General features: G+C 51.6%; 2 protein-coding genes across 2 annotated transcripts; one reads left to right on the top strand and one right to left on the bottom strand.

Annotated features, from left to right (window-relative positions):
* Positions 1-731: 731 nt before the first annotated feature.
* On the top strand, positions 732-2,616 carry N7477_000948 (MFS transporter; the record flags this gene model as incomplete). The annotated part of the gene is made up of 4 exons (XM_056962611.1): positions 732-1,152; positions 1,220-1,241; positions 1,296-1,719; positions 1,771-2,616. The coding sequence occupies 4 exons, from the start codon at positions 732-734 to the stop codon at positions 2,614-2,616; spliced, it is 1,713 nt and encodes a 570-aa protein (XP_056827614.1).
* Positions 2,617-3,811: 1,195 nt separating this feature from the next.
* Positions 3,812-22,317, bottom strand: nrps1 (uncharacterized protein; the record flags this gene model as incomplete). Its single annotated transcript, XM_056962610.1, has 12 exons — positions 3,812-6,502; positions 6,557-6,829; positions 6,883-8,171; positions 8,225-8,885; positions 8,937-9,316; positions 9,377-12,038; positions 12,077-17,487; positions 17,553-20,964; positions 21,027-21,178; positions 21,219-21,324; positions 21,373-21,792; positions 21,847-22,317. The coding sequence occupies 12 exons, from the start codon at positions 22,315-22,317 to the stop codon at positions 3,812-3,814; spliced, it is 17,928 nt and encodes a 5,975-aa protein (XP_056827613.1).
* Between the last annotated feature and the right edge of the window lie 1,949 nt (positions 22,318-24,266).

Below are 24,266 nucleotides of genomic sequence, written 5' to 3'. Positions count from 1 at the left end.
ACACAACTAGAGAATAGACTGTTGATGTTAGACCTGGAACCTGGGGACACTGAAATACGATATCATGTGACGCCTGACTGTGTCCACTACGTCAAGATGAGTGCTCGTCCACCGCGATGCATCGTTTCCTGGCAATTTGTTCAATTCTCTGGAATTACCTGCTTTCACCCTTCTGGTTGGCTGTCCCGACTCCGTTCGGAAATACTCCGCCTGCTCCTCTTCAATGAGTTGGTAATCGTGCTCTGAAAACCCAAGCCGAACACTTGCCAGCCCCAAGGGACTCACACAATAGGGCTGATGGGATAAATTCAAAGGCAGAAGCCTCTCTCTCTCTCTCTCTCTCTCTCTCCGATATGCCGAGCAAGGTTCAACTCCGCCTCTCTCTCGGCGAGTCACTCTCCAAGCCCGAAAGCGGGACCCGCCCATCGCGCCCCACAAGGTTCTCTCCTCCCCGGATAAGACGGCTCGGCGTCGGACGTCCGACAGAGCCATTGGATAAAAAGCAGTGGCCCATCCTAAGAAAATTGCACCTGAGTCCGATCTCTGAAGGGAATGACGTCGCAATCCACGGTTCCTGCGAATATCTCGGCAACGGGTTAACTACCTTTTTCCATTTGCACCCTCTCGATCTTGGGAGATTGCGCTCCCGCTAGCTCAAGTCTTGAGATTGTTTTTCAATTCCAAGTTGCATCGTGCGCACCCCAGAAGTATCCAGTGCACATACAGAGACTATGGCGCAAACCGACCATGCCCACGAGCAAGACCTCGATCGCGAACGAGACCATGAACACGGCTACAAAAATGAATACGACCACGACCACGACCACGACCACGACAACTTCTCCCGCAACTCCGTTGATATCGAATCACACGAGACGACCACGGAAAACACAATGCCGGACAGACTGGACAAGCAAAGCACCGCCGCATCGGGCTTCTCCGTCTTCGAGCAGCGCGCGCAATCAGTAGTATCGCGCATACGCAGTCGGGAGCCCGGGCAGACCGCCAAGTTCACGCATCCGCTATCCCATACGAAAACGAGTGCGGATGTCATTGTTGACTTTGAGGGGCCGGATGATCCGTATCGGCCGTTGAACTGGGGTTTCAAGAAGAAGGCTATCACAACGGTTTTATATGGGTTGACAACTATGGGTAAGTGTATTTGCGGAGATGCTGTACGGTGAATGGGAAGCTAATTTGATCGCTTTCTTGAGGATAGGTGCTACTTGGGCGAGTTCGATGTGAGTTTTCTCCAGTTTGATGGGCCGTTCACATGCTGGTGCTGATCAAAGCAGTTATTCAACGGGCCAACGGCAGATTAGTGATGAGTTTGGCGTTTCGACGGAGGTCTCGACCCTTGGTACTTCGTTGCTTCTTTTCGGATTGGGGCTTGGGCCTCTTGTTTGGGCGCCGCTATCTGAGGTCTTTGGCCGCAAGCCGGCTGTTCTAGCGCCGTATTTCATTGCTGCCATCATGTCTTTTGGTACGGCTGTGGGGAAGGATCTGCAGACGATCATGTTGACTCGGTTCTTCTGTGGGTTCTTTGGATCCGCGCCCGTGACTAATACCGGCGGTGTGCTGGCTGATATTTGGACTCCCGAGCAGCGCGGTGCTGCAATTGTTGGATATGCCATGGCTGTTGTTGGGGGTCCTGTCTTGGGCCCTATTGTCGGTGGTGCGATCTGCCAGAGCTATCTAGGCTGGCGATGGACCGAATACGTATGTCTAACCCCCATCAATCTTCGATGAGCAAGCTAACATACTCCAAAGCTTACCGGAATCATGATGATGTTCTTCCTCGCCCTCGACCTTCTCTTCATCGACGAAAGCTACCCCCCAGTGCTACTCGTCTATAAAGCCCGCCGCCTCCGCTTCACAACAGGCAATTGGGCCCTGCACGCCCGCCACGAAGAATGGGACGTCACTTTCAAAGAACTAGGCAACAAATACCTTATCCGGCCTTTCCAACTCCTCGCAACACCAATCTGCTTCCTTGTCGCCCTCTATGCATCTTTCGTGTACGGAATCCTCTACCTTAGTCTTGCCGCCTTCCCCATCGTCTTTCAAGAAGTACGAGGCTGGAACCAAGTCGTCGGTGCCTTGCCCTTCCTCGCTTACCTCGTCGGCATTCTCATCGGCGCCTCAATTAACCTCGGAAACCAAAAATTCTATATCAAACGCTTCAAAGCGAATAACAACCGCGCTGTCCCCGAAGCCCGTCTTCCGCCCATGATGCTGGGCTCGATTCTCTTTGCAGCGGGACTCTTCGTCTTCGGCTGGACGAGTCCGAAACACATTCATTGGATCGGACCTGTCATTGGTGCTGTGATGATGGGTTTCGGGTTCTTCACTATCTTCCAAGCTGCGTTGAATTACCTCATCGATACTTTCCAGCGATACTCGGCTAGTGCCGTTGCCGCGAATACCTTCCTGCGCTCCGTGTTTGCCGGCACATTCCCCCTTTTCACGACTGCAATGTTCCACAATCTCGGTGTGCCGTGGGCGGCGAGTCTCCTTGGATTCATTGCGATTGCTTTGATTCCGATCCCGTACTTATTCTATACGTATGGACGAAGCATTCGCGCGCGGGGTAAGTGGTCCCTTGAGTCCCTTTAGATGGGAAAGCTGGGGTAGCATAAAGGTTTGATTTCCTTTTGCTTGGTACATACATATACCCTTTGCATTACACTTATTAGGAAGGGGGGTTTTCGGACATATTAATGAATTGAATGAACACGACATGATTTCCATACTATATGACTAGATTTGTTGGCCTAGGGGCGCTAAGTGCATTAACTGCCTATAGCTTTGTTCATATACAGTTTAGATGCGGCTCGCGTCTGCTGTAATTACTTCTCACTTCGCTAGTCCTCGTTTACCAGGCTTGACTGCTTGATGGCCGTGCGATAGCGATGTCTTACTCCTGCAGAGCGTCCTACCGCATGTCATTGCTTGCAACATGCACTACAGAGCCATTGGAAACGGTATATCCTTAAGCCCAACAATTCTGGTAGTCGTCTGACGGAAGTGTATTGATCGATTATTCGCTAACTGATCATCTGCAAACAGAATGAAAAGATGTGCCCTTAAGTTGATACAACTAGATCAGCTTCCACTGGAACAAAAAGATTCTTCCAGACTGTCTCTCGGTCATCTTAATTATGTTTCTTGAATTCTTTGATCCACGAGACTAAAGTCACGATGCAGCTGACTCGGCTTTGGCACGATACAAGACATCTAGCTGCATCCCCTCAACAAGTCAGAGGGTATTGCCTCACGCGACAAGAAGCCGACGAGATCAGGGCTACGGCAGGGAACTTCTATGCATGGAAGAATGAAGCCTCCCTGCTAAGGTGAGGTAGGAGTAAGCTATGAGAAAATGACAGGAAATGAGAGACGAAAGCTTTGAAAGGCCGGAAGTGGAACTCTAGAGAGTGTTTACTACAGAGATTTTCCGGGAGCCTATTGTGATAGAGATGAGATTCCATTGTTCTAGGAGATAATGGGTACATGAGAGGCATCCAACATGAAAGTAGAGAGATGCGAAGACAAATGTGAGTCTAAAGAAGGACAGGACAAGGCCAAGACACGAGACAAAGGAAAAGATGCGAAAGAATATCACATAATCCATCAATTGAGTCCAAACTCATAAGGGTATAACAAAGGAAAAGAAAGAAAGGGCTGCAATAGCAGCATCATAAATCAGATACACATCTCAACAATGTCAAGAGAAGCATCGATCGTCTGTTTGCTTTTTGCAAACTTCGGTTTTCGCTTTTTTTTTCTTTTTGTTTGCATGCTCCATGGCCTCTCAAGCTCGGCTAGGCACCATATTGTTACGACGTGTTAACTTTCTCGCGAGTGTCATCGCCTTCTCCCAGGTCTTCTTCTTCTCGACCGGGTTTCGGCCTTCTGAATCTGGGGAGGCGGCACCAGTGGCGTATTCGACCGGGTAGTCATCCTGGTGCTTGGCATTGTGCAAAGCCAGGACGGCCATCTGGCCCAGGAATGAGGGGTGCTCGAGGAGGTCTTCGAGACGGACTTTGAGACCCTCCTGTTCAAGTAACCAAGTGAGCTGGGCCATGTTGAAGATATCGCCACCAAGATCAAAGAATGAAGAGTCCAGCTGGAAGACTGCTTGGTTAGCAGTCTTGTCTCCCGCTTCGACATCCCCGGACGGGGCGGTAGGGCGCGGAGGTAAGGCCTGGTGCCACGAGCGGGAAAGAATGTCCGAATGGACAAGAAGTTCAGCAATTGAACGTGACTTGAGGTGTGCGCTGAGGAAGTGCTCATCTGAAGAACGGGGAAGATCGTCGATTGTCTGGGATGGTAGAGAGGAGAGCATGTTGGGGGACGGCAAGGCAGTGGATGGGTTGGCGACGAGGGACTGTGCAATCTCACAGACCATGTCTAGGACCTTGTCTGCAAAGGCAGGATGAATGGGCCCCTTCTCAGAATAGCCAAGGGTAACACTGAGATTGCGCTCGTCGGAAGGTCGTGAGACCATGGTCAGGTCTGCAAAGTTATCGTTGACACCAGCACCGCCCATGCGGTACTTATTGTTGTCGAGCTCCAGAGAGCCTTCATAGTCAACGTTCTGGTGGAAGACCGAAGTTGTGAAGTAGGTCCAGTCAGGCCAGTCGGTACATTTCTTGATAATTTCACGGAAGCCGAGAGACTCGAAAGGCATGTTGGAAACCTGCTGGTCCTGGAGGAATCGGAAGAGATCCAAGCCGGTCCACTTATCGTCAAACTTGACACGGACAGGCACCACATTGACACAGGGTCCGACAGTTGATTCAATGCCAGGGACAGTGGCATTGCGGCCACTGATAGTGAGACCGAAGACCACATCAGGCTGGGCAGACAGCTTGGCGAGAGTGAGAGCCCAAGCAGCCTGCATGACTGTTGCAACAGTGACATTGCCTAGGGCAGTAGGAGGGATCTCGATTGTCTTGCGGACCTCAGTAAAGGCACCGATGTTTTGGAACATCGTAGTACCCTTACGGCGGACGACCTGGGTCATGCGCGAACCCTTAAGAAGCTTCGACCAGTGATTGTAGTGATCCGGAGTAATTGTTCCTGGGAGCTGGCGAAGGTAACTGGCATAGGGTGTCACGGGAGGTAGAGGACTGCCCTCGTAGCCTAGCTTCAGGGCAGTCATGATCTTAGACAAACACACTCCATCGTATTGGGTGTGAGACAGGCGGATCATGATGCGGTGCTGGTCGCTTCCCTTCTTCTTGACAACATAGAATTGCACATACTGTTCACCCTCACGTGGGCCATATTCGCGGTCGCGCTGCTGTAAAGTCATGGTGAACTCATCCAATCCACGATCGGTCTCATAAACGAAGATGCTGGGACGAATCTTGCGCAGCACGACCTGGAAAAACTGGTCATGGAAACAGACAAAGACTGTCCGCAAAATATCAAAGGCATCAACAACCTTCAAACAACTCTCACGAAGACGTCTGAGGTCAAGAGGCCCGTTACCCTCCAAGAAGAAGTAGTTCAACATCCATCGCGACTTGAAGAGAGTCGCGGTCAAAGACATCGCTTGGAAGTCAGTCACGGGTAGGACATCGGCAATGCCACCCTTGAAAACACCGATCTTGGGGCAAATGCCGTTTTGAACCGAGGCATCATCAACAGCCATGCTGGGTCTGAGCACAGAGATGCTTTCAGAGGATGGGGTCGGGGCAAGGGTAGCAGCCATACTGCCAGGGAATGCCTCAACCTCCCTGTGCGCGGGCTGTAGATCAGCGTTCAGCATTTGCTGCGTCACATTAGCAGCGCTCACCGTCGCAACCATGTCCTCAAATACAGGGTTGTTGAAAACATCCGCAACAGTCAGAACGAGACCCTCGTCACGGGCCGCGCTCACCATCTTCATGGCCGTGATACTGTCACCACCCAACTTGAAGAAGCTGTCCTGGGGCCTCACGGTATTCGGCGAGAGACCGAGAGCAGTACTCCAAAGGCTCCAGAGCTTCCGCTCCACATCGGCCGACATTCCATCTTCGCTAGAACGGGACGTCGCCGAACAAATACCCGAATCATCTGCTCCTTGCATACCCTCCAATGGGTAAGGCGAATCGATTCCATCGTCGGTATGGCCGTACCCGGATGAGCTTGTCTGCAAGCGAGGCCCCTGCGGCACCATCAACTTCCCATCCCTCAACATCTGTCCGATGACCTCAGTCACTCGATCATCAATCATCTTCTGAATGGCAGCGCCATCAAGACCTTCCAAAGTAGGCTTCGCTTTCTCGCTGAATGAAGTCTGCGGGCTGTCCCAGCCGGAGCCGTTTTCGACAGCCTTTTCAGCAAAGTTGGCTGCTGAAAGGGTCACAGCGGGAGATTCAATGAAGCCGGTGAATACCTTGGCTATAGTATCCACTAGCGACTGTGCTTGACTATCAGAAATCACATCGTTCCAGTATCGCAGCATGATTCCCTCGTTGCCGCGAGAAATGTCAACATTGACAGTAACGGCGTACTGGAAGGCTGCTTAGTAAATCGAACTATCAGACGGTTGTTAGGGTTGACTTACCTCGCTTGGGTCATGAGCATGTTGAAGGTCGAATGTCAATCCCTTTTCCTTGGTGCCACCCGCAACGGTATGGTTCTGGATTGAAAGAGTAGTGTTGAAGAGAGACTGGCTCTGCATACCAAGGTCATGCTGGATGCTAGCAAGGGAGCAGCTCTGGTGGGGAATGCTGCGGATGTAGTCCTCGTTCACTCGTTTCGAGACATCGGTCAGAGTTTGTTGGCCGCCGAACTGCACACGGCAACAGAGCATGTTAATGAAGATACCGACCATGTCCTGGATGCCGTTGACGGGGCATCGCGACCGGCAGACAGGTAACCGAAGCAGACATCGTCAGAGCCGGTGAACTGCCTGAGAACAATAGCCCACGCAGACAAGGTGAGATTGGCCAAAGTAACTGAGGCCTGTTCACAGAAGCCGAGAAGCTCAGTGTAGCGGGAAAAGTTCATCAAGATGCCCTTCAGCTCACGGTTGGCTTGGAAGCTGGAAGACGGCTGTAGGTGGCATGGGCTGACCCCGCCCAGGTACTCTTTCCAGTGCTCGAGGGCCTTGACCTGGCTTTGTGTTCGGATATACTTGATGTAGTCGCTGAACTTGGGGCCATCCGTCTCAAATAGGCGGCGATCGTAGACCATTGTCAGGTCACGGAGGAGAACATCGACACCACCACCGTCAATGATAGCATGGTTGATCTCAAGCTTCACCAGAACACGCCCGCTAGTCGTGCGGCAGACTGTGAACTGATGTGAGAGTTTCGCGGGCCGCATGGCGTTGAGATCTCGAAGTGAGATGGCAGCCAGCTTCTCATCAACCTGGGAATCGGTGCATTCCACTCGCAATACATTGTCAGTAAGCTTGGCGAGGACGAGCTGGTCAAAAGAGCCACCGCTGTAATTACTGTCAATGAAGACAGTTCGCAAAACTGGGTGGCGCTCCACAAGTATCTGCCATGATCGGGAAAGCTTCTCGGGATCGACCTTTCCGGTGCGAGCATCCTTGATCTCAAAGATGGTGTGGAACATATAGGCACTGGGATCACGCAGCTGGCTGAGTAGTAGACCCTCCTGCATGGGAGAGCAGGGATAAATATCCTCGACATCGTGCTTGTTCTGAATTCCGAGCTTTCGGAATGTGTGGTTGGTGAGGATCTGGAGGCCGTGGTAGTTCAGTGGCAGCAGAGGGTAGTCGCTGAGGGTAGGTTCCGGGGCAGCCTTTTTGAGAACCACCATATCACGCTCCAAAACACCCTTACACTGGAGTATCCAGCGACGAATCTGCCCCTCGCGAGTCATCTTGCGGTTGTATGTGAATGCGACATTAAGTCTCTCCTTGATTACAATGGCGGAGACCTCAAACAAGGCGAAGCGTGTAGTCTCGGGACCCATGTCGCCAGCGACAGCGAAGTCCGAACCATCGAAAACATTGCCCTGGTGGCAGAAGAGAGAGTCAACCCGCTCAAGCTGCTGAAGACGACCGAGGTAGTTGAAAAGAATTTCCAAAGGAAGCTGGAAATCTTCGTGATCGGTTTGCAGCATGCTCTTGGCAAAGTATGGACGACCATTGTCGGTGATCTTGCGACGAGTGTCTTTGACGCGTTTGATTATGTCAATGATTCCCACTGTTACGCATTAGCAAATTGAGAGGACAAAAAAGGGTAACAAAGACACGCACCATCGTCACCTTCAACAAAAACGGGGGCCATAGTGGTGAACCAGCCCACGGTCCTCGAGAGGTCAATGTTGGCATCCCAAGGCTCACGTCCGTGTCCTTCATTGTAGACTGTAGGAACCTTTCGGTCAGTGAAAGTTTGGCGGAAAGATTGGATGACAGAAGCAAGCAAGATATCAACAGTATCGGTATTGAAGACTTCGTGACATCCATCAAGAACAAACTTGGTAGCATCTTCACTCAATGAGAAAGACTCCATCTTGATGTCGCCATACACATTGAGTGATTCATGCATGCCCCAGTATTGCAAGTTGGCCTGCTCCGGGGTAAAGGGGAGGGTAAGAGAGGATTCGTTGATCTTGGCTCGCTCCTGTTGCATTAAACACCAGCTCTGGAACGAGAGGGCCTTGTCATCAGACAGAGAGCCGGAAACGACAAGCTCCTCGAGGTCTTGGAGAATGATTCGCCATGAGACCATGTCTACGCACAAATGGTGAGCGACGAGGAAGAGCACCTGCCCGCCGCTACGTAGATTGAAGAGATCGGCAGCAAAGATCGGCCCATTCATCGGATCCAGGCAGGACTGGCTGTCGGCAACCTTGGGGACCATTGCACGGATATCGCTCACCGAGTGGACTCGGAAGCGGTAGGATTCTTCAATCTCCTGTGACAAATGGTTAACAACCGTCATATCTTTCAACAAAGAAAAACTTACTGCTGCTGCTTTTTGCTGCCATGTGCCCTGGACGGTGCGGAATCGAGCCCTAAACATGGAGTGTTGGCTAGTAACGGCCTTGATTGCCCGTCGAAGTACTTCTCCCTCCACCCTGCGGGAGACCCGCACAGTAATGCTCTGATTGAAACGAGCGGCTCCTTTGAAGGAAGTCGAGGACTGCATGTAGAGTTTCTGAACAGGAGAAAGAGCAAAAGCCTCTTCAGAATTGTCCTCACGTTGAGGAGCAGCTGGTGTCTTGGCAGTCGCACTTTGAGCCAGTTCTTTTACGGATCGACTCTGCAGAATGTCATTGAGAGTAACAACCAGGCCCTGCTTCCGCGCACGGGATATAACAGCCATTCCGGTGATACTGTCGCCACCTAGACAATTTTGTTAGTGACTAGAGTTTGGATTGGGACTGGAGCGAATTGAAAACTTACCCAGGCTGACGAAGGAGCGGTCGGCGTTGACCTTCTGCAAGGAGATGTTGAGGACTTGCGAGATTATTTCGCGCATGACCTTGAAGGGACCATCCTGTTCCTTTTCCTCGGGCTTTTTGATGTCGCCGCGCTTCATGCGGTCGTAGTCGGCCATAATGCGTTCGTAGCTTTCGTCGTCGATGTTCTCAAGCCAAGCTGTAATCTTTTTGCGGTCAAGCTTGCCAGAAACAAGCATAGGAAGCTTCTTGATAAGAGCCCATGTTTGCGGAACCATGTAGATGGGAAGCTGACTCTCGAGATTCTTCTGGACCTCAACCAGGCCAGGCAAGCCTTGATTAGATAAATCCTCTTCATCAACAAGCTCACAGGCCCTGTCTGAAATCAACTTATTATCTTGCGCGATCTTGTTTAGTGACATGACAGTCACGAGGCGCTGCTTCAGAGGTCCAGTCTTGGGCAGGATGACAACTGCATGACGGACAAGTGGGTCCTCATACAGCCGGTGCTCAATCTCACCAAGCTCCATACGCTGGCCGTGTAGTTTAACTTGGTGGTCCTTGCGACCGATGTACTCGATTGAGCCATCAGTGTTATAGTAGCAAAGATCACCAGTCAGATAAATTCTGCGAGGAGAAGGCAGAGTCGATGCCTTTTTGAAGTCCTTGGCCCAGGTAGGGTTGGTGATGAAGCACTCAGCGTTCTTCTCAGGATTCTTGAGATACTCACGTGCCAATGAAACTCCTTCTAGGGCAAGCTCACCAACAGCACCGAGTGGGACGAGACGATCATGGTTGTCAGGGTCCACGATCCAGGTGAGGGTACTGGGAATGCCGTAGCCGATGCGTCCAGGATCGCGAGTGGCAGCAACAGCAGTCTCCATGGTAGCGAAGACACAGGTCTCGGTCGGCCCGTATCCGTTCATGAGTTTCACGGTGCTTGCCCACTTAGTGATAACTTCACGGGACATCTTCTCACCACCGCAGATGAGGACCTTCAGCGAAGGCACCGATAATGGCTCGATGATGCTAGCAATAGATGGCGTGAGGAACGTCCAGTTCACGTTCAAGCGTCGAATAGCACCCGCAACATCATTGAGGCGATCATCCTCACTAGGAACACAGATGCAGCCACCGACCATTAAGATGGCAAGTGTCTCCATAATGGCGGCATCGAATGTCAAGGATGCGAATTGGAATACACGAGAAGAAGATATCATCTCAGTCAGTGGGGCGAAAGACATTATGCTGCTGACGACGTTGCGATGCTCAACAATGATGCCCTTGGCCCTGCCAGTGCTCCCGGAAGTAAACAAAGCATAGGCCATATTAGCTGGAGTTACCTCACTGCGGCGCTTGACGGAGAGATTGAGAGATCCGTATGCCTTGAGGGTCTCCTTACTGATGGGAATCACGGTTTTGACAACGCGATTGTAGCGGTTGGTATAGTTGGGAGTGCACAGGATCATGCTAGCGCCAACATCCGCGAGAATCTCTTCATGTCGCGAGACGGGGTGATGAGGATCAAGAGGAACATACCCACCGCCAGCAATCAGAATGCTTATCAGGGTTACCATAGCCCAGACTGACTTGTCAAGGCAGACAGGAACAAAGACTTCAGGGCCGACACCACGGGAAACCAAGTAATTTGCGAAGGAAGAGGCCAGATCCCAGAACTCTTTGTAGTTAAGCTCTCCGTCCCATGCGCAGACGGCGGGGGCATTAGGGGTCTCAATAGCCTTCTCTCGGATGAAGTCATGAACAGTGCGTTCGACCACGAGAGGTTCGCGGCCGTTCCACCGGGCAATCTCCATCTTGTCCTCGGGGCTGACAACTTCCAAGTCGACAACTCTGCCGGTGCTAGTCTTGGGAACAGACATCAGCTGTTTAAGAACATGGCTAAGTTGCTCAGCAAGATGCTTTGACTGCCATCCATTGATGACAAGCTCATCGTGGTGCACGGTGAAGTGAATGTGGGTCTTGGAAATGCCGCACTCAAGGACAAGGGGGTGAGTAAAGAAGTCTTCGCTGGTGGCTTGCTTCTCGTCGAACCATATTTCGTTGTTAAGCTCGCCCTCTCCGGGCTGGATCACTAATAGGTTCTGGAAGTTGCAGCCAGCAGCGGTGTCCGCATTCAGCTGGCGGATGCGCTGAAGACCGGTATGAAGGTGAGGGATCATGTCGGTAGTAGATTGGTGAATCTTGTTGAGATACTGAATGATAGAAGTGTCATGGTTGACAACGATGCGAGTCGGGACAGTCGATAGCACGGGGCCAGCGATGTCGCCAACGCCAGGCAAATCGATATTACGACCTGACAAAGTCTCTCCGAAGCATACATCACCAGAGCCAGTGTGAGTTGCCACGACGATAGCCCATGCAGCTCGCAAAAGAACAGGCAGAGTGAAATCAACGCAGTCAGCTGGTCGCGAAATACCAATGCTATGGTATTGAGTGTTTCCAGCGCGCACAGCGTCCGCAACGGCATTCTTGTTTTGGGGGAATGGCGGGCTAGAGAACTCAGCTAAGTAGTTCTTCCAGAAAGCATCCGACTCTTCCATGTTCGTTTTATTGAGGTATTCGATGAAGAGGCCATAAGAAGTGGCTGCCTGTTTGTTTCTGGCATTGCTGTAATTCTCTTCCAACTTGCGGTAGACGAGGGAATACTCCAGCCATCGTAGAGTGCGTGGTGGACAGACCATACAAAGTAGGCAGTACGAGATCCGTGGGGTTGGACAATTGCATAACCTGTCAGAGGGGCACCATTGTGTTTGGGCAATTCGATCGAGTTACCGGGTAACTTCTCAAAGGACTCGGCATGAACCCAGTGAATAGGAGATTCCTTGAGCACGACCTGAGCAAAGTTCATGGCCTCAGTGTGCACAATGCGAGTGCGCAGAATGTCGAGGTCAGCCACAGTTCGCTGCCAAGCGGTCTTAAATTGGTCAACATCAGTACCATCCGCAAGACGGAAGACAGGCTGAGCGACATAAGCACCATGATGCTTGACGGACATGGTCAGAAGGCCCTCTTGCACGGCACTGCATGGATACACATCGGAGATCAAGTCGTTGGCAACAGCACAATTATCAGTCACCTCATCCATAAGACTCTCGATATCCACACCCTTAGGTAGCAGCGAAAATGGCTTGAGAGAGGTCTGCTTTGGGATCGGGGACTCTGTAATCTCCGAGCAAGTCTTAGCCATGTCGGCCAAGACGGGGGATTTGAAAATAGTAGCAACGTTGAGTGCGATGCCCTGGGCCTGAGCGGCGCCGACCAAGTTCATAGCAGAAAAAGAGTCTCCACCAAGCGCAAAGAAGCTGTCATCATTGGTGACCGACCCCTCTTCCAAATCAAGGGTCTTCTCCCACAGGGTGCGAAGCTTGGCGTCGACACCATTCGTAGAAGCTTCTTCCTTCTTGCTGGGACCATTGAAGGTTATGAACGATTTGAGAGTCTCTTTAGACAGAGTCTGGACCATCGCGCGAAGACGGCGGCGGTCGATCTTGCCTGAAGAAGTGAACGGCAGGTTGCGTAGCGGGAAAAACAGGCGCGGCATCATGCTCTGAGGAAGAAGATCAGGGAGCGAACTCTTCAAATTCTGGATCGCATCCATGTTTGACACTGAAATTGGGAGAAGCAGCGGGTCTGCACCTGGAACGCTGGCAACGAAGTCATCAGTGCTGCCACCTTGGAATGAATCCTCGTCGTGAATGGTGAAGAAGGCCGCGAGACCCTTGGCGACCGTTCTCTCCTGAGGAACAACAACATCCACAGCAACCTGAGATCCCTCAGGAAGGGCACGTGCACACTGGTGTTCAATCTCCTCAAGCTCGATACGCTGACCATTGAACTTGATCTGGGTGTCTTTGCGGGAGATGAAAGCAAGAGTGCCATCACTGTTATGCCTGACCAGATCACCAGTAAGGTACATGCGATCTTTTCGTTTGAAGAGTCCCTGAAGACCTGTGTGGTGACTCCAAACAGGATCATCGACAAAAGCAGCTTTTGTCTTCTCGGGGTTTGCGAGGTATCCACGGGCAATGTTGCTACCCTCTAGAAGCATCTCTCCAATGGCCCCGACTGGGAGAAGTCGGTTGTAGTTATTGGGATCCACGACCCACACCCTGCAGTTTGGTGCGGTTCCAATGCAGGTTGGGTCGTTGTTCACACGGTTGCCTTCCCAGTCGACCTTCACGCCGACGGTGGCCACCACGGTAGCTTCGGAGGGGCCGTAGGCGTTGATGACGAATCGATCGTGCCAACGATCGATATGGTTGGCAGGCATCTTCTCACCACCGGTAATGATAGTCTTCAGTGTCGGCACAGCCTTGGGCTCCAGAGTGTTGACAATAGCGGGAGGGCAAGCCATGTAATTGGCCTCCAGTCGACGAATTGCACCGCCCAAATTGTTCATGCGCTCCTCCTCGCTAGGCACACAAACACAGCCGCCAGTCATGAGTGTCATCATGATCTCTAGGACACTAACATCGAAAGTGTAATTCGAGAACTGCAGGGCACGGGTACCCGAGTTCATGTGCAGAGCATCAGCCATTGCCATAGCGGTCGTGCTGAGAGCCGTATGCTCAACAACGGTGGCCTTAGGCTTTCCGGTCGTACCGGATGTAAAAATGGCATATGCTGCGTTTCCAGCGTTGGGGCGTGTACCAGACATGGCCAGAGGGGAGTCAGGAAGCTGGGAGATGGAGCTCTGGCAAACAGCGAAAGCTTTCTTGCACAGATTGGCCATCTTCGCTTGAAGGGAAGAAGAACACAACACCAGATCAGCACCGATTTCTTCGATGAGCATTTGAAGGCGTGATTCAGGGTGAGAAGGATCAACAGAGACGAATGCGCCTCCCGCCTTGAGAATTGCCAGTTGAGAGACAACGGCCCAAGCAGACTTTTCGAAAGAAAGAACCACAAAAACTTCCGGCTTTACGCCCACACTGGTAAGGTACCTAGCAAGACGAGTGGACACGATCTCAAGCTGACCGTACGTAAAGTTCTTGTCCCAAGAGCAAATGGCCTCAGCGCGAGGATGTGAAAGGGCTTGCTGCTGGATAAGCTCATCGGCACATTTCTCAACCCTAGGAGGAAGAACAGCATTCCAGTCACGGATCTGACGGCAGGACCGCTGGGGGAATAGATCCAGATCACCAATTGTGCGGTGTAGAGGGCTGGAAGACATGATATCATTCAGGATATGATCGAATGTGTCAATGACATGAGTAATCTGGGCGGAGGAGAGAGTGTCCGAGGAATAGCTGAAATGTATTTCGGCAACGGAGGAAGAAACTGCAGCCTCGACGGCAACCTTGTACGTGTTCGCATAGGTGACGTCTCGAACTTCGCCCTGGGGAAGACGGGAAGCAGTACGGTAGGTCAGGAGGGTGTTGAACACCTCGGCATCCTGGATTCCGAGATGCGTCTTGACAGCAGTGAGCTCAGCGAAGTTTTCACGACTTTTGTCAAATTGGGCTTTTGATTTCTGTAGAGCCTCCTCGAGCGGACGGTCATTGTTCAGAATGGTGCGGAAGATAGAAACAGTCGAGCGGATATCAGGCTCGCCGGTGGAGCACCCGAAGCAGATATCGTCATTGCCAGTGTAGCATCGCAAAACAAGGCCCCAAGCAATTTGGAAAAGGGTCTCGACAGAGACGCCAGACAATTTGCTGAATGCATGAAGCTTGTCAGTCTGCTTGTTAAGGGTCCGAGTGGAGCGAGCTTCCCCACTGGAGTGAAGGGAGATAGAGGGGAAACCGCAAGGCTCAATGTCGGCGAGATATTCCTTCCAGAACCCAAGGTTGGCACCTGTCAAAGAAGATCCGCGAGAGGTACGGGTTCCGGGCTTGACTCCAGTCCAGTGTTTGATGTCAAAGGACCTGATGACACTGCTAGACAGGCTGGCAATTTCCGAGCTGAGAGCCTGGTAATTAATTTTTCCAAGAGGGGTTAGAGGGAGTGCTGAAATGGGGATATATGTACTCGGAACCTTGCTAGCGGGGAGTCTTGTGCTGAGATTAGTGTGCAGCGAGGAAATTGTCGAGGTCATCTCCTTTGCGGAAGTTTGGATGACGCGATCGACGAAGGTGGTTGATACTCGATCCGCAGTAACGATGAAAGCGACAGTGGATGTCGAGCCTTCAAGACACACCACATCCACAGTAGCCTTGCGCTTCGAACCAAAGTGAGCGTCAATGGCATGCTGCACCAGTGAGCGATCGGCGCATCCGATGGAGCCACCCTTCTTTCCAAGGTAGACCAAGGCTCCGTCAGAATTGTAGCGAGCGAGATCCCCTGTTTTGAAGAAACGACGGGGCTCATTTCTCTCGGTCAATTGAGATGCCCAAGTAAGGTCCTTCAGGAAGTTCTGGCTCGGGACTTCCTCGTCATCGAGATAGCCACGACCGAGAACAGGACCTTCGAGTACAAGCTCACCAACAGCACCAACGGGAACGAGAGAGTTGGTGTTGGTGGGATCAACCAGCCACGAGACAGAAGAAGAAGCGAATCCAACAATAGCTTCTCGAGTGCCTTGATCAATGATCGTGTGCAAGGAAGCAGAAGAACATTCCGCGGTACCGTAAATGACGTGAAGCTTGAGAGCATCACAATGCCAGTTCTCCAGGTCGCTGTCCATGGTAGGCTCTCCATGGAACGCAACAGTTTGCAAGCTAGGAACCTGCTGCGGAGATAAGAAACTAGCCAGAGTAGGGGTGATGCAAGCGACATTGGCGTGTAGAACGCTGATAGACGCTGCCAAGTTGCCAGGCTCAACATCGGCGGGGATGCAAACACAACCACCATACATGAAGGTGCCGAAGGTTTCCAACAGGAGCAAGTCAGAAGTATGAGGCGAGGTTTGAAGCGTTCGAGAACTTTCTGAGAGCTTCAGGGAAATCGCAAAAGCCTCGGCACGAGTCATGACCGCAGTGTGATCTAAAACCACACCGCGGGCGGATCCGGAGCTTCCTGCAGTGAAGGCGACATAGGCTGGGTCAGATGGGGAGGAGGCAATCTCCAGATGCTCATCATCCAGATACTCCAGAAGAGACTCGCCCACCGGGATAACATAGGGAATAGTCTCTTCAAGTACATGAGCCTTTTCAGGTGATGCAAGGGCAACCTGAACGGCGTTGTCGGCAACCCAATGCTCGATCATACCCATGGTATGGCTACTGTCGACGGGAATGCAGCCTCCACCTGCCTTCATTACTGCCAACACGGAGACAGTGTTCCAGACAGATTTGTCGAAGCAAGTCGGTATCAAGGAACCAGGACCCACGCCGAAAGTAACGAGGTAGCTTGCGAGGCGGGTGGAGTACTGATTCAGCTTAGAGTAGGTTAGGTTTCCATCCCAAGCAGTGATGGCCATGGCATTTGGAGACTTCTCAGCCATCTCTTGGACAACTTGGTAGACACATTTTTCAATGCCTTGAGGAATATTATCGTTCCAGTTCAGAATATCGGTTTTGTTCTGTTCACTGAGGCTGTCAATCTGGCGTATCTCACTGTCAGCGTGGGTCATAATGCTCTCGAGGCATTTAACATAAGTGTTGGCAACGTTGGTAGCCTGAGCATCGGACAAGTTGCTGGTCCAGTAGTTGAGGTCAATGCTGGCTTTCGTGTCTTGAGCCTCAATATTGATGTAAACCGGGAACTCAGCCGGATCATGAATGGACCCCACCTCCACACATTCAATGTCACTGCTCACCGTGTCTTTGGCGCTAGGTAGACGACGGTAGGACACACCTGAATTAAACAGATTGGCGTCAGACAGCTTCAGAGCATGTTGGATGTCAATGAGCGAAGTGTGGCGGTAGGGAAGGCTCTCCATGTAGTCGTTCTGAACCTGGTTCAGAACATCGCTCAGTTGAGAATTACCCGAAATTCTCATGCGGCAGACCATCAAATTGATCACAGGACCAACCACCCACTGTACCCCATCCGCGGCAACATCCCGAAGAGAGGCCATGTAACTGAAGCTCACATCATCCGAGCCACAGTAAAGACGCAATGTGAGACCCCAGGCAGCATTAAAGACGTTAGACAGGGTGATGCCTTTCTTCTCTACTACACTCTGTAGCTGGGCTAGAGATCCGAATTTGACTGGAATAGATCGGAGAGTCTTTTGATGAACATTCTCTCCGTCGAGGAGAGTTGGGAAGATGCACGGCTTAGCATCCCCAGGTAAGAGCGCCAGTACTTGATACTAGCTTCTTGTGGGGCATCTTTCAGATACCGAATGTAGTCTTTGAACAAGGGCCGTGGGCTCTCTTCCAGTCTTCCGGCATAGGCGAGTTGCAGATCCCTCAAAATGATCGAGATCGAGTTACCATCCATCGCGGCGTGGCTCAGCTCGATTCGACAAAAGAGCCTGTTAGTCGACGTCTGACAGATGCTGAAGCGGTAAGCCGGTCGCATCTCGCTGTAATCCTTCGGCTCCTGAGCATCAAATGTAGTCAACACATCGTCGTCCCCAACCGAGTGAAGAAGCACTGGAGGTTGATCATACTCCTTCAGAACGACTTGGCAGAACGGATCGCGAGGGGTGAGGTTCTCTGCGAAAATAGTTCGGAACATTGGGTGGTGTGAAACAACCTGCTTCCAAGCCTCCACCAGGCGGTCCAAATTCGGCTCTGTCGATCCAGTCGCGCGAACCTCAAATGTATCATGAACGGCATAGTAAGAGCTATCGCGAGAACGACCAAGCAGAATACCCTGCTGCATACGAGAGCAAGGATAAATATCCTCAACAAGCTCTGGTGACTTCACACCGATGGCAGGTAGCTTCTGCGTGAGCAAATTTTCCAGGTTATCGTATGACAATGACAGCATGGGGAAGGAGCTCAGGGTCAACCGAGGCGACATATGCATCAGTTGATCAGACATTGAAATGAGCTGCTGCTGACAGTTGGACACCCAGGTATGAATGCGATCTTGGTGCTGCATAAACTTGTTGAAAGAGAACGTGAACCGAATCTTTCCATGCACGACCATTGCAGAAATCTCAAACAAACCGAATCGAGGAGTATCTTTGCCAAAGTCCGCGGCACCACCACCCTGGCCAGCCTCTCCGGCCATTTGGTCAACAAGTTGAAAAAGGCCATCTTGTCTCTGCAGGTCACGATGCTGGCCGACATAGTTGAAGGAGATCTCGAAGGGACGAGGGTGAGTTCCGCTCTGCTTACCGTGGCCAGGAAGAACTCGACTGGCGAAGTCTGCCCGACCGTTGTCCGACACCCGACGGCGTAGATCCTTGACTTGCACAAGGGTGGCAATTGGACTCTCGGCCTTGAAGGCAGAGACGAAGATGGGGTGCAGAATGGTGAACCAACCTACGGTATGTGAAATATCGATCGACGGGTCCCAGACTTCACGGCCATGGCCTTCATTATAGATCACAGGCATAGATCGGTCATTGAAGGAGCGACCGAATGCGTGAAGCATGGCTGCGAGGAATAAATCGATTGGCTCAGTGTTCAAAGCCTTGTGGCACTCAAGCAGAATGGCGTTACTGTGAGAAGCGTCGATCTCGAAGGAAGCACAGTCGACATCGCCATAAGTCGTCGAAGTACTTTTCAGGCCCCAGTAGCTATAGTCAGTGACAGGCAAATTTTCGGTCGAAGCCTTGCCCTCTTCAATCAAAGACTTGCTATGGTCGGCCTGTAGACGGCACCAGGTTTGGAAAGGAAGGGAGCTGTCCTCGCTGACAGATTTCTGGGGATTCAGAAGCACATCCTCCAAATCCTCGAGAATGATTCTCCAGGAGACAATATCAACGACCAGATGGTGTGCCGTCATAGACAAGACATGAGCCTGCTCTTTGCCCTTCACACGGAAGTAATCGACAGCCAAAAGAGGCCCGGTGAAGCAGTTGATAGAAGACTGACTGTCAGCTATGTATGGCTTTATGTTGTCCATATTCGAAACGCTATGAGTCTTCCAACGATACGATGCCTTCACATCCTGCGTAATGCGCTGAGCAGATGCTATCGCGTCACCGGCGTGATCAAATCGAGCACGGAGCATTGAGTGCCGCGAAACAAGGGTTTCAATTGCCTTGCGAAGTGTCCCTTCATCAATAGGCTTGTTTAATTTGGTGAGAATACCCTGGTTAAAGTGGCCCTGACCCTCCTTGCGCACACCAAAGTGAAGAACTTGGATAGGCGAAAGGTCGAACGGCTGGTCTACGGCTTCCTGGTAAGTCGTGCCGTGATCAATTGCTTTCGCGCGGGTAGCAAGTTCCCGAATTGACTTGCTTCGCAAGACTTCCTGTACAGAAAGACCAAGACCACGCTTCTTGCACAGTCCAACGCAAGTCATTGCAGCGATGGAATCACCGCCCATTGCCAGGAAACCCTCATTGTAGCTGACTAGATTCTGAGGAATGTTCAAAACGCGACTGTAAACAGCGGCAAGAGCTTCCTCCTTTTCGTTTGCCGGCTGAGACATCTGTTCTTCCGACACAGATACGGTTTTGGCGGTTGTGATGTCGGGGTCTTGTTCCATACCACCAACCCAGCCGGCAATACCTTTTCGATCGAGTTTCCCAGACGGAAGAAGAGGGAGAGCTTCGACACAAAGCCAAACAGCTGGGACCATGTATGTCGGCAAGCGGGCCGACAAACGCTCTCTAATCCCAGGCACGATCCTTGCTTTGTCTGAGGCGGAAATCAATCGGAGAGACTCCAATTCCGATTCGGACTGTTCAGCCAGAAGACCGGTGGAAGAGATGACAGCAGCCAGACGACCCTTGGAGTAGCCAGTCTTGGGAAACAAGACGGCGCAGTGAGTGACATTCAAATCAGTACTCAGTTGCTTCTCAATTTCTCCCAACTCAACACGCTGGCCGTGTACCTTCACCTGGGTATCTTTGCGACCGAGATAATTCAGTGATCCCTTCTCGGAGTTATATCTCACCAAGTCGCCAGTCTTGTAGAATCGGCGATTCGTGCCTCGTGTCGGATCACGCTTGGTCCAAGCCGGATCGTAAATGAAGGATTCGTTCGTCTTCTGCGGATTGTTGACGTAGCATCGAGCGAGCGTCGGGCCTTCAAGCAAAAGTTCTCCAGGGCAGCCGACAGGTACGAGATCATCGTGGTTCTCAGGATCCACTAGCCACGCCCGAACACCGATTGGAAGGCCGATGTTCTTGCAGTCCGTGTCAGGCGTGACATGGGAGTTAAGAACGGATGCGACACTGGCCTCGGTAGGCCCATACCCATTGATCAATTGAATGCTGGACCAGGTCTCCAGTTGTGACTGGGACATTGCCTCTCCGGCCAGAACCAGACTTTTCAGACCAGGCACGCTTCCAATTTCAATGAAGCCGATGAAAGACGGGGTGAAGCATGCTTGGGTTACCCGCATCTCATTGATGGCGCCTACAATATCATTTAAGCGAGCTTCCTCGCTTGGAATGCAGACACAGGCACCAGCGATCAACGGCGTCAGTGACTCTGACAAACTTGCGTCAAAGGTGTGAGCTGCAAATTGCAGACACCGCGAGTCTCTGGAAATAGCCAGCCCAGGCCCATGGGCTTTGGCACTGGACAGGAAAGCACGGTGCTCAAGAAGAGTGCCCTGAAAAGGACGAATGTTAGCCCTAACCCCCGCAGATCGAGTCGGGTCGCGCGAATACATACCTTGGGCTCTCCCGTGGAGCCAGAGGTGAACAGAACATAGGCCGCATTCTGGCTCGTCACACCCGATGCAAGGTCGACTGCAGGGTCTGACAGACGTTCCAAAGTGTCGGCGCAGAGAGGGATTAAAGTCTTTACAACAGGCTGCAGGGCTTCTGCGCGTGTCTGTGAGCACAGCACAACCTGCGCCTTGACCGACTCGATCAAACGCTGCAATCGCGAAGTCGGATGTGTTGGGTCTCAATGGGACGAAAGCTCCTCCCGCTTTCATGACACCAAGCATTGCGACAATGTTCCATTTCTGCGCTCGTTAGTTCCGCCGCACCAACAAAGTCAGGCGGCCACTTACCGATTTATCGAAGCACAATCCGACCCGTACTTCTGGGCCAACGCCCTGCATACGCAAGTGGCACGCAAGCTTGGCAGCCGCCTCGTCGAGCTCGCGATACGTCAAGCTACCATCCCACGCGCATACGGCCTCCCGGTCTGGCCCATTGAGCGCGTTGTCTCGGATAGCGTCGTGGATGCACCGATCATGAAGTTGCGGGGTGTGGGCATTCCACTTGCAGACTCGCTGCCAATCATGCTCCGAAAACGAATTAAGCTGGCTAATAGCGGTGTTTTCGGAAGGCGCAAGCACTTTGGCAAGTATCTGCTCAAAGATGTGGGCAACGCTCTTAATCTGCTCACCGGACATCTCTCCATTGCGCCATTCAAGGAAGATATTGATATCCCGGCGCAAAACCTTGACATGAAGACGAACTTGGCACTGCAATGATATTAGCTTTGTAATATTCCGACGGCTGGTGTTGCAATCGCATACCTGGTCTGGGAGTGCGGAGGCAAGAATGGGTTGAGATGTTGAGGAAGGCGGGTCGTTCGCCTTGCGATATGTGCGAAGCATCAAGATGGTATTAAAGGGCCAGTGGCCCTCGGCTTGCTTTGAGTCTCCATTTTCGTGCAGTTTATCTACAATTGTCTTGACGGAGTCGTTTTCGCTGACCGCTAGTCGCACGGTGGACAGGTTCGTCGAGCGCTGTACAGGGTTTCGAGTCGAGATGGAGTCGCTATCGATGTGTTGGTAGCCGAAGCAGATGTCCTCGGAGCGAATATAATAGTGTAGAACTAATGCCCAAGTGGCCCGCAGGACGGTTTCAAGTCTCCCTTCGTGCCATGCGGTTAATAACTGCGCATGTTGAGAAGGAGTCGGTCTCGTCTTCATCGAAACCGGCCGTTTCGGCCCATCGGCCGCCGCAGCAAAGCGAGGAAGATAGCAGTGAGAGGATTGAGCCATGACGCGGGACTCTTTTGTTTGTGGGTATTTGGTACGCTGCCAGAAATTCGCTGAATGGGGTATGCTATGTGTTGAGCGAGCCTTCGTATTAGGGATGTATAAAATTTAGAAGAGAAATCCGAGGGAAGGCCACGCACACCGAGTTCGCGTAGATGGATGATCTTAGTTATTTTAAAGAGGTTTTATTTTACCCGGTCAAGATCGGTTACGCCGTCATTGGGACTGAACGCTGCATGGCCATGCTCCAGCGCGTTTACGAACATCTAAGTACGGGATTACCGTGATACAACCCAATCAGCCAATGACATCGACTGGAGCACTGGCAATTTCAGGATGCCCCAAGTAACTTCCTTGCATAGGCTCGGATCTAGATGATGAAGGGTTGGAGACGCCACGCCGCATCGGCCCTGAGTGGATCAGCTTGGCCTCGGTGGGACCGAGTCAGGCTCAGAAACAGCCCAGATTCGGGTGGGCTCTGTGGTGCCCACTTTCTAGACTTAGGAAGGGGGGAGGTGTCGTATCCGGTACTTTGGCTTTTGTCTATGTTTTGCTAAGATAAAAATAAATGAATGGAAAATCAAAATTAAGTAACAAAAAAAACATGAAAATAAAACATGGAAAACAAATTCGAATCAAATCAAAATTATGCTGGGGTATGTAGTTCTGCTCCGCTTTGAGCTTGCCCCAACTTGTTTTTATTTTTCTAATTTTCATTTTCCATTAGTTCCATTTCCAGCGCCTTCGCCTTAGTAATCTTGCAATCTCTTCCTTTTGATAAGTCTCATTTCTTCTCTACCATATTTCCGCTGCAATTTCCCGTGTCCCGGTCAGACCCCTGGAATATGCGGTCTCGAACGTGGTTCAGTAAGGCGGACGCCAGGCTGTCAAAAGAATGAAGATCTTCGATTTAGGTATTCGCCACAGTAGTCACCAATGGGCGCGGGATTTTCTGGCAAGTGCTCAACCACTTCTTCTAAGCGCTCAAGTTAGGCCTGCTGATGCCGATGGTTCAGGTGGTGCATAGGGTAGTTCCTAGAGAATGATCACATCGGGGCCATCCCCGTTCCATTCATGTAGGGTTCCCACCGGCAATGCATCAATTGGCCCACCGGGCACCTCACGAGTTCATGAAGCGAGTCCGTTGAGTTACACCGACGGAGAGCAAGATGAACACATGGCGAGGTCCACCCCCAATGGCTCGGGTCTCTTGCGAGAGTCTGTGCACATGAAGCTTGAGGGTTCCATACCAGCAAGGTTGAAGTCGGAACTGGATGATCAGACGATTTACCGCGCATCTCTTCACCGCGAGGGTCACTGAGATCAGTGGAGCACGGCTGGGCTTCATACAATGACTCCAGTCTGTCTTGCATGCCCTTGGTGTCCGAGTAATTTTACTGCAGTCTGCAAAGTCATCAGTTGGGGTTATTGTATTTGCTTAGCTGAGATTTTTTCTGGACCCAGAAGATCGTTGCATCCCTTAGGTGTTGTTACGGGTGAATGAGCCCAAAATATCCCATGACTAAGGAGCGGAGCGAGTGGAAAGCACGGAAAGGGCAACCAGTTATGAGACAGACAGACCGAATAGTGATAGTTAGATGCGATTGGTGAAATGTTATGGCATAAAAAGGCACTACGAGACCATGGCAGGTAGCACGTACTTTGCCGAATACATGGGTTGTGTGTAGGTCATGGCTTGGAGACAAGAGCCGGCTAACCCGGGGATACGCTCCTAGCCCCGTTCCCTCGCGTAGGGCGTGCCCACTTCGTGCTCTGCAAGGGCTTCAAGGGATGTTTGCGGGCGGATCCGATGACGGACCTATCGACTCTTCTGCTTGGGCCGCTTTATTTTTGTCCGTACCTGTTAGCTGGATGACACTACACTGTCATTTTCCTGATATAGGAAGAACACGTATCAGAAAAGGACAATTGACTTCTACGCCACTCAGCCA

Source organism: Penicillium maclennaniae (genome assembly GCF_028827695.1).
Source record: "Penicillium maclennaniae strain IBT 15551 chromosome Unknown utg000001l:1.0-3280838.0:1.0-3283122.0, whole genome shotgun sequence".
In the NCBI taxonomy this organism is placed as follows: domain Eukaryota; kingdom Fungi; phylum Ascomycota; class Eurotiomycetes; order Eurotiales; family Aspergillaceae; genus Penicillium; species Penicillium maclennaniae.
This window is presented reverse-complemented; position numbering and strand designations above follow the sequence as displayed.